The sequence below is a fragment of the Dermacentor andersoni genome, chromosome 8, assembly GCF_023375885.2.
Source record: "Dermacentor andersoni chromosome 8, qqDerAnde1_hic_scaffold, whole genome shotgun sequence".
Taxonomy (NCBI): Eukaryota; Metazoa; Arthropoda; class Arachnida; order Ixodida; family Ixodidae; genus Dermacentor; species Dermacentor andersoni.
The window spans coordinates 109915715-109934141 of NC_092821.1; the positions used below are offsets into that span (position 1 = coordinate 109915715).

General features: G+C 45.7%; 1 protein-coding gene across 4 annotated transcripts in view; it reads right to left on the reverse strand.

The window, feature by feature from the left end:
- The window catches only part of oxt (Xylosyltransferase oxt), a 64740-nt gene that overhangs the window by 39028 nt on the left and 7285 nt on the right, over window positions 1–18427 (reverse strand). For all 4 annotated transcript variants that reach the window (XM_050176827.3, XM_055069708.2, XM_055069707.2 and 1 more), the window contains 3 exons: window positions 10695–10876; window positions 6542–6741; window positions 3488–3568 (listed from right to left, as the gene is read on the reverse strand). In XM_050176827.3, coding sequence (XP_050032784.2) covers window positions 3488–3568; window positions 6542–6741; window positions 10695–10876 — 463 coding nt within the window. The remainder of the gene's footprint in view (window positions 1–3487; window positions 3569–6541; window positions 6742–10694; window positions 10877–18427) is intronic.

Consider the following 18427-nt stretch of genomic DNA (forward strand, 5'->3'; position numbering starts at 1 on the left):
CCTTGCTCACTTTTACTGTTGCCCTTCAGATTCAATTACTTGTTTCACAGCATCTGCCAAAAAAGTGTCGTTTCGACGGCATGGGTATTTCCTGTGAAGCAAGACGTGATCACAATCCATTAGGAGAAGTGCCCTTGGAGGGGTGCAGAGCAGCACAGTAGTTCGATACATTGAATGTGGCAGTGAACAGAAATTCAAGATACATACACACAGTACAGTGCGACACTCTTACATAAAAGTTACGAGGCGATGTTACTATGGTTCGAAATGGGCAAAAGTTCATTATACCTGAGTTTGATAGATCCTGGATTGACTGAATAAGGGATGCACGCCAGTGCTCACTCACTCCCAGTCAATTCTGGCTGGATGAGTTGGCAAGACGTCGCTTTAAAATGCACAACCTGGATTTGGCTACTATCCATGCAGGACAAAGCCAGTCAACACCACGTACCAATGCCAGACTGGATGACACCAGCACGAACACATACTCCAGCCCTGCCGTGCACATGGCAAGCGTTGCGCTATGCGCACTACAGTTGCGCGTAGCTGCGCCTGCTGTGTAGCGTAGATAGTGCGGCCACCGTGGGCAGCCACGACAAGCCCTCTCACCGTCGAGACGCTCAGACAACCACATGTTCCGAGTGGTCTTAGCGGGGGACGCGGCTCCTGGCACGTGGCGACGCAAGCCAGCCCAAGTGCCAACATCTGACTGGAACAAGTTGTCCATTTCTCAAGTGACACATCTTCGAGGTCGGTCGCCATCATGGTCAAAGCTCATAACGTTAGGAATTCTTTCAATGTAAGTCCGGAGTGCGGCATCTGCCACGGAGCAAATGTGTGTGCTGCCAATGTGCTTGCACGAGCAAACATATAAAGACGACGTCTCCTTTGAGCCTTGGAAATTGTGCGACTGCCGTAAAGGTAAGTGCGAAAGAAAATGTGCTGCTCATGCCACTCCGTAAGAGACAAAACAGCTGGGCGTAGCTATCTAGCACATTATAGCACAGAAAAGTGATTTTTATTTATTTACACTTTACCTACATTGCCAGAAGGCATTGCGTGAGGGGGGAGGGACCATGGTTTACAACATAACTCAAATAAGAATAAACAGTTGTACAAGGTACATAATAAAAAAGAACAAAAACATGCAAATTATGTGAAATTATACAGATGATACAAAAATTACCACAAACATGCATTCTAAATAACAGAGACACTTCAGGACAATAATACCATTTATTTCGACATTGTTGATGTCAACGTTCTCATAGGGAATGAAAGACCATCAAGGCTGTCATAGAGAACGGAAGAACACGGTTACTGTAGTAACAGTGACCGGAAGTATGCATTGCCAACGGTGCCTGTCAATTTCTGCTGAAAGAAGAAGCACAACATTGAAGGCCAGGTGACGTTAACACAGTGGCCTGTAGGTGGTACACCGCCACCTGTGCAGCCCCACTTCTTCGGAATGGATGTCGAGGAGGAATACGAGAAAGGAAAATATTTCACTCATAGTACTTATGCTCATAGTAGGTCTCCTTGAAAAGTTTATTCAGTACTATATTCCTCGCAGGTACCGCACTCATTCCAAGGCGTTTTTTGAAGCTTGAAAGAAAGGGAGTTCAGGGCCCCTTGAAGAATGGAGGAGACGAAAGGAAATGGCTTCCCGCTAGCACTAGCTCACATAAGTGACGAGATACGACGCAAAGGAAGGTTTCAGCAAGAAGCATGGAGGCGGGGGAGGGCAGCATGATTGATTGATTGATTGATTGATTGATTGATTGATTGATTGATTGACTGATTGATTGATCAACCAATTGGTTGGTTAGATTCAACATCCCGAAGCAACACAGGGGCTACAAAACATGCTGAAGGAAATCTTTTTTTTTTTTTGGCTGCAGATTACCGTAAAAGCCTGAAATAACTCAAGCCTGAACATATCAGCTGTCTCTTTTAAAATTAAACACTCTTTTTACGAGAAACTGTCATATCTAGGCCCCTGCTATTTTTGCCGATAAGCTACATGGCTAGGCATGCCTTAGCAGCAAAGAAAATGTTAACAACAATTGTGTTAATTAACTGAAATATGCTAATGAAGCTTTTCTAACTTGCTTTAGGGAGCATGTTGCAATTTTAAAATTAAAGGTGAAAAGTAGTGAAGTCCGATGTCTGCTTAGAAAAAATCTTAAGACAGCACCACTTCTTAGAGATCGTACTTTAAGATGTGCAACAAAATGCATGGGCCTTTAACATATTCACAAATGGATGCCTCGAGCAGTGCGGGATGACCCTAATAGGAATGCTGAGGCGTCTTTTAGCAGATTTTGCAGATAAATGTCTCGAAAGTGGAGCTAGTCTTAGGATTTCTGCTAAGCACACATGACTTCACTACTTGTCGGCTTTAATTTCGCAGTTGTGTGTGCCCCAAAGCTTGTAATTAGGAAATTAATCAGCATATCTCTGTTCATCATTAAAGCCATTGTTGAAATTTATTTTTCCAATTTTTCGCTGCTAATGTCCGTCTAGCCATGTTGCCTACGTGCAAAAACTTCACGAACCCAGACATGGCAGTTCCTTCAAAAAAAAGAAGAAAAAAGGTGTCCAACATAAAAATGAACACCTGGTACGATAGAAGGAGTAATCTTGGGGCCACAAAATTCTTTTCTTTTTCAAGTTTGTTATCCACGCACAGTACATTCCACGAACATTTGCTAAACTTCAATAATCGTTCTCTATCAAAGCCGCGCTGCCTGCTCCATTCAGGCTCAATTTCAACCACCTAGGTAGCTCAGTGGCTGTGGTGTTTTGCTCCTAAGCAGAAGGTTACGGGTTTGGTTAGCGGCCACCACAGAAAAATTTTTATAAAGGTGAAATGCAGACGCGCTCGTGCGCTTACATGTAGGTGCGCGTTAAAGAACCCCAGGTGGTCAAAATTAATCTGAAGCTCTGCACTACAACATATCTCATAGCCCCAGTGTTGCTTTGGTATCTTAAATCCAATCAATCAACCAATCAATCAATCAATCAATCAATCAACCTCACTTTCCTCAGAGGACACATCGGATGGGAGGTCCTAGGATGGGAGGCCATCCCGAGCATTCAATGTTGCACATTTCTCAAAGATGTGCACCACAACTGCGTTGATGTAATTAGAAGTCATTGAATGTAGCTCATAAACCGGGCAACTCAATGCCTACTGGTCTTAAAATATGCCAGTGCAACACCTTTCTGAATAGCAGTCCCCATCCTGCTTTTTTTTACTGTCATAACTCGACATTTGCTACAATATGCAGAGAGCACTGCTGTTCTCGCATGCAAAATCCACAAATGTTTTTGTTCTTAAGTGAAGCAGATGACGACCAGTCATTATGTCGGACGTACTGTTAGTGACAACAACACATCCGACACAATCACTGGCTGTCACCTGCTCCTATAAAACTGTTCAAGCATAATAATATCTTTTTTTTTATGGGGTTGCAGTACTCACCTCTGCGTATCCTGGCCGTGAGACTTGACGAAGTTGGACCCCATGTTGGCAGCCAGGAACATTTCCAGCTCCTTGCGAGACCTGCATCGACAAAAAAAAAAAAAAAAAAAAAAGACGTTGGGAACAGACCTCCACCATCCACCATTTAGAAGGGGCCACCAAAAGGCTACACCAACCCCTGCATTCTAGAACGTTCCTCTAGTCAACGTTCCATCTCGACTCAAGAAAACAGATGACAGCACCGCCCCGTGACAGATGTGATGACTGCGCTCACAATTACACATCTCAGCAATTTTTTAGAAGCGGAGCGTCTTCTTCGTCAAAGAGTCGTCACTGTGGTCAACTCGGTAAAGTGGGGGAAATGCTTCGGGACAAGGATTATATTAGAATATGGAGGTAAATCAGCCTATACTGGTGAACAAATCCTTCAAAACTCTATTTGGGTTTGTGCTTTGCGAAGAGGCACTGCGCACACCATACACGCAGCACAGCTGTTCCAGTGCAACCTCTTCATCAACCAAACATCTCTCCTCACCACTTCTTCCCCCGACAAGTATCATAAATCACTTTTGTCGTCGTTACATTGCTGCACTGACGCCTTCCAGTGCACATCCAACCTGATTTGGTGTTTGTGTTACGCCACAGCTTGCGAATGCTGCAGTACATAAACAATGCAAGTGGTTACATGGCGAACATTCCCGGCCACTGTGGAATAGCTGGAAACGAACAGGCTGACGCGGAAGCAAAAAAGGCGCACAATGACGGAACTATTATAAAAATTCATTTTTCCCGGTATGACATTTACGCTTTGCTCCATACCTCCCTTAAAACTTCTACGGCACGACATTGGGACAACCCCGAACATCGACAAGAGCGCCTTCATAGACTTGACGCTGGATTACAATTCCGGCTTCCACTTCGGTTGCGGAAAAGCCAGGAAACACTCATTCATCAATTACGGCTCGGTGTGGCATACACCCACCAATACCTTCACAAGATTGGACAAGCACGGGACCCTGAATGTAGCGACTGTCACACTCTCGAGACAATAGCTCATGTACTTTGTGTATGCACTCAGTATGCGGCCGAACGAAGAACACTCAAATCTACAGTTGACAGCTTGGACTCCCGCCCCTTTTCAGATGAAAAGCTTTTGGGCGCGTGGAGGAGTGTTCACTGTGCCCAACGTGCGATAAAATCACTTTCGAACTTTTTAAGTGAGACTGGTCTAGACGATCGCCTCTAGAAGCTGTGAGACGTGCAGTCAGTACGAAATGTGTTTGCACAAGAACTTTTTGGGACAATATTACTTTTTGTACGTGTATTGCGTCTACAGTGTGCATCCGCATATAGGACAACGTTCATATAGCATCTCATTGTACCATAACATAATCACCCACCACCTACCTTTCCCTGGGTATGGACAAGATTACTCTTACGTGCATTGCGTCTACAGTGCGCATCCGCATATTGGACAACGTGTATATAGTATCTCATTGTACCATAACATAATCACCCGCCACCTACCTTCCCCTGTATTTCCCACTTCCCCTTTCCCCAGTGAGGAGTAGCAGGCTAGAGACACGCTCTCCAGGCCGACCTCTCCTCCTTTCTGTTCATTAAAATCTACTCCTCCTCCTCCTACATGGCGAACAGGATCAATGTAAACACAATTGTACACATCACCGTTTGTTGCTAAGAATTTAATACACACTACAGTCGCCAACCGATAAATTGTACATCAATAATCCGGACGTGCTCGGCAATACAGACAGCTTCGTGGCACCGCCAATGGCCCCAGAAACTTAATCTGTAAAGACTACCGATATTTTGGACAGCCGCCAGCTCTGCCTGCGATTATCCGGACCCCATCCATGGCTGTAGCGTACGCCGACTCTGCAGCCATTATCTCCTCTGCCAACCTCGATGAGACATCAAGCATGGCCTCAGAGATTGCACGCTAGATGGACATCCCTGAGGCCTTGCCTTGGTCGGAGCACAGTGCCTCAGAGATTTAACTGCAAATGCTGACCTTGGAGGCTTTGCCTAAATTGTGAGGTCGCATCAACATCGCGATCATCACATCCAGTCTGGTGCATTCCAGCACCACCACGCATGGCCCACTCTTGTTTGTTGAATTTGCCTTCTGGACAGTGTTCCACCATTCTGTACTTGTTTGTTTGTTCAGAATGTGTTCCAGACAGAGCTCTGCTGGCTCCAAGAAGTCTTTTTTGTGAACTTATCGACTGTCCGCATCAAACGGCACCAACAGTGCCTTCGCAATCCGACTCCGAATGAGTCTTGAGTCGCAGTCCGAATGAACCCGACTCCGCAACTGAAGAGCCTAAACTGCCGCCTACCACAATGAGCTCAAATGTGGACATCACTGATGACCTGCTAGGCTGCAGTGTGCTGATTCCTGCCGCCGTTACATCTGAAGGCTTTGCGGACGTTGACGGCGCTGTGTCGTCATGTGCCGAACTGAACGATGACAAAACAATTGAGCAAGTTCTCCCACCATCAAACTGCAGCTCTAACTCGGATGATGATGATGTGCCATGTGCTCTGGAGCCTTCACACGCGGATCTCACTCGAGCCGCTGCAGTCCTTGCATCGGCGTACAGAGACAACACAAAACTGGCAGAAGTACAGGTGGACTTGGTTGCATGTAAGCGGAAGTGCGTGCAGCAATCAATCAACCACTTCTTCCTTGCACAGGGGCCTTAAAACAGAAATATTATCTGTTTTGGATACATTTATTTTTTTGCACATTCGCTAGTTCATACTTATTTACGATCCCGGTGGTGTCCGAATTATTGGTCGTCGACTGTACTTGAATCTAAGCTCGGTTTACACAGATTCCAACATATGCACTGGATCTACATTATTGTTTTTCTTGAGGCTTTTTCTTATTATTATTATTATTATTATTATTATTATTATTATTATTATTATTATTATTATTATTATACTATGTTCAGTATAGTGCTGACCACACTTGACGGGGTAGATGGACCACACTTGGCGGTGTAGATAGGGTAGTCAGCGACTCACTTGACGGGGTAGTCAGTCTCGCTCAGGTTCACAAAGTAGTCCCACCCAGGATGCTCATGCAAGAGGTACGCCATGCCCCGCAAAAGCATCTCGAGCAGGCTCGAGCCGCCCCAGATAGTGGCCAGGCGGTCCCGCTCCAGGCGCACATTGGTGTACCTCGACTCCAGCGGCAGCAGAGACCGGTACATGTGGTCTTGCCGCTGCAGAGCAAAGGTTAAGAAGTGTGTGGGCAAAGGACTGCCGTCATTGCATTCGGCCCAGCAGAAAGGTCACAATGGTGCCGCTTGAAGAAGAGCATCTGGATCATTTGATCATTGACCATTGATTATTGATGAAAATGATAATTGGATCATTTTTGTGATCCTGCACACAAAGCTAGATGAATGTACTGCACTCTTCTATTTATAGTCAACAGACTATGCAAATTACATATGTAATTTATCGCACTTACTTTATTCTAATGAGTCCTCGATTGTAACGTACACTGGACTTTCATGACCAGGAATGAAAAATGCAATGCGCTTGACTGCTCAGTAACCAGATTTTAGTTGAAAGAGACAGGGTAATTGAAATTTAATTAGTATTGCGTGCGAACGACAGTGGACTGCATATTGACCATCATCACTCATGTTAGAGGCCCTCCTTACCACAATAAAAAATAGATAATTTTGTCTTCAGTGGTATCCATGGCATTTTATATACTGCATTTCTTAAATGCCATGCAGATGATAGCAACCTAATAAACTTACAGAGCAGACGCAGACAATGTTTCAGCTACAACCGACCCTACAGTTGCAGCTGACATGAGGACTGCGTTGCATTACAGTAATTCTCAATGTCACTGACGTTCAGAATAGGGGTATAGTTTCATATTAGATTCTAACATACAGGTAATTCTCTAATTAATTTTGCAGGGGAAGAACAGTGCATGTTAGAAGTGAGTAAATACGGTAATTGTTTAAAGATCGTAGCGGCACGTGACAAAATGAAGTCCACCTGCGTCTGCAACTTTTTACCATGCTTAATAGTGAAAAACAACACTACGACCTACAACCAAAACATAAAATCTTCTGTCAAGGTTTGTCCCTGTGGACCATACAGAGGATGCTATCACATTCCTTTGTCTAATGTGTTGCGTCCTCTCACCTGGAGCGCGATCGGAGAGGGCTGTTCAAAACGCACATTTAGTTTGCTTCCAGTTTCACCTCATGCGATTGGCCTAGGCATGCCGAGTTGTCAGCCGTGCCCGATCTCCGATCACACTCCTGTTCTGTGACATTCTTTTGTCTAATGTCTGTCCTGCTGCGTTCTTTCATGTAACGCCTGCCCTGTCCCAATGTTTGGTTAAAAAACTGGACTGATTACGAGGTTTACCATACCAAAGCAAAACGGGGCTTACGAGAGATGTCATGGTGTGCAAGTCTCAGGATCCTGACAACCAGAAATTCCTTTGAGTGCCGTTTTTTTTTTTAATATATATAATGCTCCTTAGTCTCTGCCGAAAAACTTAAAAGTTAAAACTTAAAAAGTTTTTTTTCTGTGCTTAGGATGGCCTCTACGTAGATGGCCACGACAGGTATGCTATGTTGTTTACCGCAGGAGTTGCTTCGGAAGGCCAAAACGCAAGACGAGCACACTCGAGAAAAGCAGGTGTTGCGAGAGGGTAGCGCGAGAGGACTGGCAATGTAAAGGTTAATGTACTCCCTAAATCGAACTAGATAGTAAATGTTTTTGCATTCCAGCCCCATCAGAATGTCGCCGTGGCTACTGGGCATCTAGCCCAGCCCATCATGCTTAGCAGCAGAAATGGAATAGCCACTGAATGACTATGGCGGGTTCCATTATATTGTTCAACATCTCTCCCCCTGCCCATTCTTTCAACTAACTCTACATGCAAAGCTACAAGAATGGACTGCTACTATCAATTCACGTTAACCTAACTCACATGTCTCTTGGGATGCAAGCTCCAATTTCACAGAACAAACACACACACAAACAAGCTAAACCACAAACTATCAAATGCTGAAGGAAGTGGGGGGAAAAGCGTCTCACTGTTAGCCTCCTAACATAATTTTTTTTTCAAAGGGACTGACAACTGGCCAGAATGTGTTGTGAGACATTGATGGAAATGAAATAACCAAGATTTATAGTGATAGAATCCAGCACGCTGTTTGGGATTTAAGTAGGAAATATAATTTTAAATTGGCAAGGAAAGTCAGAAGAACCAGTAAGTGGCGAGGCCTGGCAGTGACATCTTGATACTACAAAATGAAGTCCAGAAATTACTGTATGCAAGTTGACTGTCATTAAATACAGTATAATTTTTGCTTAAAATTGCACTTAGTACATTATTAGACACTTGCGCTTTATTCTATGCATACTACGAAGTAAAGAAGTCCACGCTAACGAGCGGCGCTCGCGTCGTCTCACATGCATGGCGACGCACATGATGTTGTATGAGCGCAAGTATAGGACGACTTTGCAAGTACCCAGAGTTTTATGATCTCCCTGTGATACAAGATGCCATCAATGACTTGTGCTGTAAATGGGTGCGTTTTTTACTTTCACGTCGGCACCTATGTCACACTGTATCGACGCCGAGCTCTCCACCGACTGTCGGCAGATTGTCGGCGTCAGTACAGTGTGAGAGGCGCTGAAACGAAGGAAAAAAACGCTGCCGCCGACAGTCAGGAGACCTAAATCGGTGTCGGGTCGGCCTAGTGTGAGTGAGCCTTTACCAGTCGGCATTCTCCAGGCACGCTGCTTATGGCGGAGACGGTGGTCTTTCGCGGAAGCCGGATTCGTCGCTTCCGCTGCCGCTTTTGTCCACCGAAGCGTGACGTTTGGGTGCTATTTCGTAAGGGTCTAAATTCTGAGCACGCATGTGAGCTAGAATCCTTTGTTCCAGCTTGCTCAGGTCTCTGAGAGACGACATCGGAAATCAGAAGAGCACGCTTGGCTACAGCAACATGAACCACGTATCACATGTAAAAGCATCATTTCGTTTTCGATGCTTTGGTTTCATTTTGACTAGTCAAACACCAAAGTAGTTGGACAGGAAACCACAAAAACACGTAGCTATTATCGTAGAAATACTTTAACACTTTGGAAAAGATGAATCGCATGAACATCGACTTGATAAACAAGATAATACTTTCTGACACCTACAGCAGCACTTTTCGTCTGCCTCCCACTAGTGCTGGCCTAAAATCGCTATTGCGCTCACCCATCACAGTTTTCAGCATGCTTCCAGCGAACAACTTCATCCTCACTGCAGATCAAAAATTCTGATAAAGAATGCTCCACGGCATTTTCCGCGTTACTACTTCATGATTAGACGCTCTGGCCAGTAAGCTTTCCATTGCACTAAAAAAAGTGGGTACCGTGAAAATTGGTTGTCAGTCCCATTAATCTCCATTTCTGTCTGTATAACATCAATGACTGTGACACTTTTATCAAAGACCTGCATATGCCTATCTATGCATGAGGGAGAGGTAGGGAATTACCGTAAAGGGCCCCCCACCAGGTCTGGCAATTTTAAACAAACAAGTGTAGCACATACATGATGCACTGACCATCGCGTGTACGAAGTATTACGGCACGACGCACACGCCGGAAGCAGCTGAAATTTCAAACCAAATGCCATGCACCTTCCTCTGGAGACAGTCCCGCTCCCAGGCAGAGAGTCAGTCAGACGCGCAAGTACCTCTTTGCGTGCGTGTTTCGTCACTCACTACGAGTAACCATCAAATGCGGAAGGCAGGGCCCGATGCCCCTTGGCTCTGGTATAGGAGAAGGTAAGGAAGGAACAACACTTGGGAATGCTATGTCGAGGCAGAGGGCGAGAGTTCTCTAATCGGCAGTGACACTGGCATCCTAGCGGTATGGTAGCAGGACCAGCAATTTCTTCTATCTCCTCCAATAATGAACCAATTTCAAAAATTATTTGGCTATAGCGCTCCTCAGGCGGCGTTTGACAGCTTCCAGTGTATAACCAAGATTTGCAGTGGGGCCTCGTGAGGGACTCTTCGATGACAGCTCGAGATGTTAGCCTAGCCGGATGCCCACTCGGCATTCTTACAAAGGCATCCGGCACCAAATGGATCGAGAGCCCCTGAGCTACCCCTGAGCTATAATGAGGGCAAGTACTCACGGCATCAACGTGAATGTAGAAGACGTGGTGCTCGTGGTAGAGGAACTGCAACAGGCGCAGCACCTGACGAACCGCGCGGCCATTGACCGAAAGCAGGAAGGCGATCCGTGCTGGCTTCAGTGTCTTGGCACTAGCCGGCGCCAGTGGCCACAGGATTTCCCGTTTGGTGACTTCGCCAACAGCTGCGAGGAGTCGCAGAATGATATGTCGCGACTGGGCCAGCCCAGTGACTCATAACATGAGAACAGTCCTCTGGAGATAAAAGCAGGCACAGCAAGGTCTTCAAGATTGACACAAACGTGCAACTTTTAGCGTCCAGGAAGCTGTGTCCTCGAACCATCGGCTAACTGCCTGGACAATGAGTGCAACGAAATAAGCACAGGTGACAGGAGAGTGAACACAGTACTGTGCTTATGCCACTTTGTTTTGGGAAGCCTCGCGTGTATGTATGTATGCATATATACGTGTGTATATATACAGTTTAGAGATCAGCGTTCGTGGCAACCCTACTGGTATTTGAGCAAGTCGACGTCGAAAAACCCGAGGAATTTATTTCAACGTTTCAGCCGGAGATCAGCCTTTATCAAGAGTGATCTTCTACTGTCTAGAAGAACACTCTTGATAAAGGCTGGTCTCTGGCAAAAGCATCGAAATAAATTTCCCAGTTTTTTTCAATGTGAACTCATTCCCAACATATCCTCATCTTGATATGATGCAAACAGCCATGTTGAGGATAGCACTCTGTTCACAGAAGCATCATTTAACAGCGTGATCGTTGAAAAGCTAGTAAACCTTCAGAAATCACGCGGGCAAATAATACTTGCATGAATGAAGGCTATACTATGCATGGCTACTTAAGCGAGGTGCAGCTTTCGTGGAAATGCCAATTTCGCCTTCAAGGTGATGTAATTTCGGCTTCGAATGGGGCTTCACTGCAATGTGACGCTTAATTACACAACAAAATCTTTGTCTTTATGCCATTTCCTTACGGCAACGCAAATCTGCAAGTGAACTTAACCTGTGTGTGAGACTTTGCAGCAATGCGACATGCGACATCATGGCAGTACGAAGTTTGTATTTTCATGTGAAATCATGGTTATCGCAACATGTACTACCATGCAGCCACATCTGAAGGCAAAATTGTGATATAGTACCCGATCTCCACGCTCTCAATTTTGACGAGAGTACTGCGTGCGAGAGTACAGTACTAGAAAGACAAATACGCAATGGCAAACTATTTCATCGTAAAAATATTGTTCACTTCCATTTATTAAGTTAAAGTGAACTGTATACACCGTGACATAGTTTTCACACAAAGGAGAATATGTTTTTAAAGGAGTACTGACATGACTTTTTCGATGCTGTTTGTTCTTGCAGTCTTGCTTTTCCCTTTCTTATTTCTTTTGCTTTATGTGAAGGTCCAAATTCTCCAAAGCCTAAAAGAAATACTGCCAATTAAATAAACCATGGGGTTTTACATGTCAAAACAAGGATCTGATTATGAGGCACACGTGGGACTTCGGATTAATTTAGACCACCTGGGGTTCTTTAATGTGCACCTAAATCTAAGTACAGCGGCGTTTTTTCATTTCGCCCCCATTGAAATGCAACCGTCGTGGCCGGGATTTGATCCCGCAAGCTCATGCTTAGTAGTGCAACACCCTAGCCACTAAGAAAATACTGGCAAACAGGATAAATAAAATATACAACATACATATTATATATGACATACATTATTATTATTATATAACTATAATACTTGCTTCCATCAACCAGTGTTGATTTTAGTACCCAAGAGGTGGCTGCATCAGCAAGACATAATGGCTCGCTGCATTCCTGCAATCAGTCCCTGTAAACGCCACACCCGGCCTTATAGCTACACAACATCAGTAAATTTGATGTTTCATGACATCACAATAATGTTGATGGTGCCAGCTTTGGCACTTTAAGACCAACTTCAGCATCAAATTGCTTCCAAACCTACAGTTCACTGGTCATTTCCGAGCATTCCAAAAAAAAAGATATATATATATATATATATATATATATATATATATATTAGAACTAAATTTCAGGGTTTTACATGCCAGAACTACGATCTGATTATGAGGCACACCATAGTGGGCATTAATCTCCGGCATTATTTTTAACACCTGGGTTTATTTTAAACGTGCACCCAATGCACCATACACGAGCGTTCTTGCATTCCACCCACAATGGAATATGGACACCTTGGCCAGGTTTGAACCCGCAGCTTCGAGCTAAGAAGCATAACCTTATAGCCACTGGATTACCATGGCAGATAGTGGTCGAGATCACTATGGCGGTGCATGTTACAACCGGCAGGTCGAAATCAAGCCCTCTTAACATGTTCAGCTGGTTCTTTCAGAGCGCCACACTCTAGCTCGGAGCGCACGGAGGCACTCTCACCTTCAACCTCGGAGTGCGACCGAGATCACCTGGTGGCGTTCCGGGCACGCGGCTTCTGCAGCCGTCGTTGGCATCGCGTCTGCCATGGCTACTAGCACGGCGGTGTCAAGGCACGCGCGAGCCTTGCTTGTTTATGACAGAAGTAGCGCTGCCATGTTTCCTCTTCCAGCTTTTAGTAGCTCTGGCAAATGGCTTCACGTCAGACTTGATCCCACTTTCTCTGGCTCCGATCGAGAGTGGACTCCACATTGTTGCGATATGAGTCGGAGCGCGGTAAGAACCAGTTGAATGTGCTGCGAGTGCCTGCAACCTTTGTACCACGAGGGCCCCAATTTCCTTTCCCATGAGAGAAGCATATGTTACTACAACTTCGAAAACGTGTGTCAGTACTCCTTTAAAAAAAAAAAATATTTTTTTTGGGCAAGTCAACTCACACGTAGGGAAGACATAACAGCACAAACTAAGATGATCACAAGATATGTGCTGTTAGGACGTGAATGCAAAGCAGTCAGCACTGGTGTTAAAAGAGGCCCCGAAGTGAAGCGTTCTAGGTGTTAGATGCTTGCATGGCTGAAGTGAAGCAGCTTTGAAAAAGGTTGCTTCAGCAGATTAGAGAGAAAAGGGTCAGCAGTTTTATCGGCAAATACCTTTGTCATGCATCGACATCAGCCGTACCCTTTGCAAGATATGGCCAGAATGAGAAAGATGTTCTGGAGGAGCCAAGGTAAAGGCGATAGAAGCGGGAGGAAACATTGGTATTTCATGACAGTGTTGGTGTATCTTAACAAGGCATGTTATATGATTGACGCATTGGTTTATCATACTACCTTCATGTGCAGGAAATGAACTATTTCTCTGTTTTATCAGTCTCTCTTTCTTTTGCGCTCTTTGTTTTCTAAGTGGGGGTGTGTGCTTGCTCTTGGCTGAACCTGCAGGCAGTAGCTTCTAAACAGAAATGTTACCACAGTAACCTTTTGTAATGGCTCGGTGGTGGCCTTAATTGGTTTCAGATCATGGCAAACACCTTACAGGATGAAAATACGCAGGACAAAAGCTTGTGCGAGAAGCTGACACACAGGTGCCCTAGGCAGTCGAAGGTTCAGCGCCTGCTTGTGTTGCCTTCTTGTCTAAATCGTCCATCTTTTTTTCACTGAGAGACATCAACTTAATTATAACAAAATCATTGTAACAGGAAATTGACTTTGCATAAGTGGCTTGTCGTACTAATACATGAAGAGGCCTTAAATGGATCGCAGCAACGGGGCAGGTGACTTCCAACACAGCGCGAGTCTGTAAAATGTGAACTGAAACAAAGCCATACTCAATATTCGCAACGTGCCAGTGACAAGATTCTGCTGACGCCTGGCCTGTGAGAAGCTGTTTCGGCTGTCAGTTATTAAATTAAATTATGGAGTTTTGCGTGCTAAAACTGCAATCTGATTTTGAGGCACGCCGTCGTGTGAGACTCTGGATTGAGTTTGACCGCCCGAGGTTGTCTAGTGTGCACCGAAATCTAAGTAAATTAGCATTTCTGCATCTCGCCTTCGTCAAAATGCGCCCACCATGGCTGGGATTAAACCTGCAACTTCAAACACAACATCATAGCCACTAGGGTACCACAGCAAGTACTGTCAGTAATCATCACGTTGTGCAGTCATGGTCTCGAGGAGCTTCTGCCGTGTGGTAGAATGGTCTTTGCAGTGCTCTTTCCTACTCCAGGTTGCTGTGAAGGCAAAGGCATCACGGTCTAGGCTGCACCAGACTAAGCAATGTGGACTACGTCACTACACATCTAACAGTCTGGTCTGAAATGCTTTTATTGCTGTCGGGATGACGAAAAACTTCAACCAAAGCCATATTTTGAATAAGGCGATTTTGCTGTAGTGAGGAATTACTGCACGCAATAATCTGCATTGTTTTCTTCCAAAATTTTGTAGGCCAGTAAGACAAAGCAAATGGTTTGGCATACAATATTACAACTACAAAGTAAGAAGTTGAATGACAAGCAGCGTTTACATGAATGCGACAGTGTCGCATCGCATCGCATCGCATTTCTAGCGCATCACATTCATGTAAACGGCGGTAATGCGCTAGGAAGGCGCATCACATTATTGCGCCAGGCGAGGGTAGATTTACGGGCGCGAGTCGACTCTCGCGGAGCATGTAAACGCAGGATCGTCGCATTAGGAATTATGGGAAGGAATTAGCCACCAACATGGCGGCGGTCCCGGCTGCCCGCTTTGAATTGAATTTGGCGTTTCTTTTGTAAGATGCGCTTCGTTCGCAGCAAATGATTGTGCAAACGGCTTTCACTTAGTCTCAGGCCGCTTCGACGACAGAGTATTATGGATAACCTTGTGGTGTTTTCGAGATCGCTTCTCGTTTCGAACGAGTCGAAGCCTAACGAAAGAAACGTTCGAGATGTCAGCGCTACCTATCGTTAGAGTTGAGAAATAGCCCCAAAGACGGCATATGGCCTCTGAGATCCGAAGATCTCGCTGGCCAACTAAAACTGTAAAAAACGTGCGCTGCTTAGCGTACGTTATACTATAGCGTGTAGCGCACGCTATAAGTTGCTGACGCTCAACTAAAGCTGTCTATTTCTCGGCACTCAGCTACCAACGTGCACTCGGCCCACCACCGGAAACCAGTTACACCGGAAGTCGACTGCACTTCCCTTAAACGACACCATGTGGCGCTACGTTCTTGCGAGAGTTAATGCTCTACATGTAAACGGCGTCGCATCGCCTTTCCCAAATGCGCTTGGAAATGCGATGCGCCACTGTCGCATTCATGTAAATGGGGCTACAGATGAGAAATGTGAGAGCAAGGAAATTCCAGTACGTACGTTGTAAGATTTCTCACAAGTGTAATTGGTTTGGTGGTGGCTTTTCCTCGGCGACTTCTGCGGTAAACGACTTCTGCGGAGAGTCCACAGGGAAGCGTGAGGAGGCAGAAATGCACGAGCACACGAGAGACGACAAGACTCAAGCAACAGCAGCAGCAACAGCAGCAAAAGGGAGTCGTAAAGGACCAACACCTTGACATGTAGCGAGTGTTTGCAGCTGGACTTGCGTGAGAGGTGAACGAAGGTGATAAGCCCAAGAAGCAAGTGGCCTAATAAGATAGCCTCGAGCCTTGCGAGTGGTAAACGTTTTTGTACAGGTGTCGCAAAAGTGTAGCGGCAGTTAGTTAGCAAAGCGCATTACTGGTTCCAAGCTCCTGTTGGCTAAGTTTTCAGAAATATTGGCTAAGGATGCAGAAGACAAGCTCTGACAGAGGAAGCCCATCATATAGAAGCTCAAAGCAACTACTTGAGAATGCACGCAAGGCTTGATAGAGTGAAAGCCACTACCAGCGACAAAAGACAGCACCGAGAGGAGAACGTGCCAACAAGTCAAAGCTCCCAGGAAGAGCATCAGGCAAGGTAGCGAAGATCGAAGACAGGAAGACAAAGTTGGGAAAGCAGGTTAGCAGCAAACGTAGGTACCTTCTGAAGGACAAGGTGGTTCACTATGAACAGTGTCAAGCAGTACGAGCCCACGAGACACAGAGAAGCACCGAAAGATGGATCTAGTGCCGAACTTCCAAATTGGTAAAAAAAAGTGCAATAAAAGCTATTCGCACTCTCGTATAGAAACCTACGTTAACCGAACTTCACAAAAGACGAAATTTGTTTTTTAAAAAATTGCCCTACTTCTGAGTGCACGTTAACACAACTATTATAATACAAAAGTCAATCAGCCTTTACCAGCTGCATTAGGATGAAATAAAATATTCGTGGGGGCAAGAAATTACATAAAAATTGTCAGGACCACTGATTCCTGAACTACAGTGCAGTCCACTTATAACGATATCGAGAAAGACGAAAAATATGATCGTTATAACCGATGATCGCTATATCTGGAGTGCAGTTATAAAAAAAAAAAAAAAAAACATTTTTAAACGCGTTTGCGCTCTTTACCTTTGCAGCTCCGAACTCGAATTCGCTACTTGCTCTAAAGAATAGATGATGTATACAGTAGGCCGTGAAACACAAACTTTATTTCTAGCGCCAATGACCGTGTCAAGGATTAGGCGCGCCGAAATAGTCCGAAATCTGCACTTGCTTTTGCGGCAGCTTCAGCTTCACAACCGCGGTGTGCATGGATTCCAGCTGCTGCGCGAACACTGGCGGCAATCCTTTAGCATGCATAAAATCAATTAAGGAGTCGATCGACGACAGTGCACTTTGTGTGGACATCGTGGTCGGAGTCAAGGAGCCACTGTCGATCTCGCTATCACTGTCGCTGATGCCGTCGCCACCGTCGCACAACTTTGCGTTTGTCGAGACAGCACATCTTCGGCGAACGCCTCGTCGGTGACCTCATCGCAGAACGAGGCAGCACTGTCTGCAGTCAAAAACTCCTCCTTCGACACACCACCTGTGTCACCAGTAGGAATGAGCTCCCAGAGCTCGGTTATGTCAGCGACTTCCACCGGGTCGGTCTCAGCGGGTTGGGGAAGTTCGTCCTTACGCGCAAAGCCCGCCTTCTTGAAGCAATTGGTGATGAACCACTGGCAAAGCGCCTCTTCAACATCGGCGTACAAAGGGTCTCTACCCCTTTTCCGCTGATCGGAATGGCCGCCGATAGCTCCTGCCTTCACAATCGCGGTGCTCCCGGTTTTCAAGATGGTTGATATCGTTAACTGGACGAGCTCATACTTCTTCACGAGGGCGCTCACCTTGAAGCCGCATCGAGAGTCCTGCAAGATATCCATCTTCGTGTCAAGAGACACAGCTTTGCGCTTTGTCGGCGCCATCTTCGAACTGGGTTGAACCGTTGGTTGCACGCTGCTTCGGTGGCGTCAGCCTGCTATCGCGAGAGAGACGCGGGACGGGCGCCACCGCGCCGCTTTGCTTGTCGCTTCTTTTTTTCTTTCTCTCTCTTTCGGAGCGACTGTGGCCGACGCGCATGAAGCAGCTAGCGCCATCTTGTGGCGCGCTGCGCCAACGTTGGCTGCGCCTACTCGTGCGCGGGCGGGGCGAGACGCGCTGCGCGGTAATGGCGGCAGATACGAACTTACGGAGGTAAACATCGCCTCGTCTCGACATCGTTCGTTTCAGGGAACTAAGCAACGCAAACGTTACGATTATTTGGCACGGAAAACGCCATCCAGACTGCAAAATTTTGATCGTTATATCCGATATGTGGTGAATAACCTATCGTTATAAATGGTTTTTTTCCCCATAGACCTAATGCATAAAATGACACTCTCATGTCGACCCATCGTTATAACCGATATATCGTTATATGTGGTAT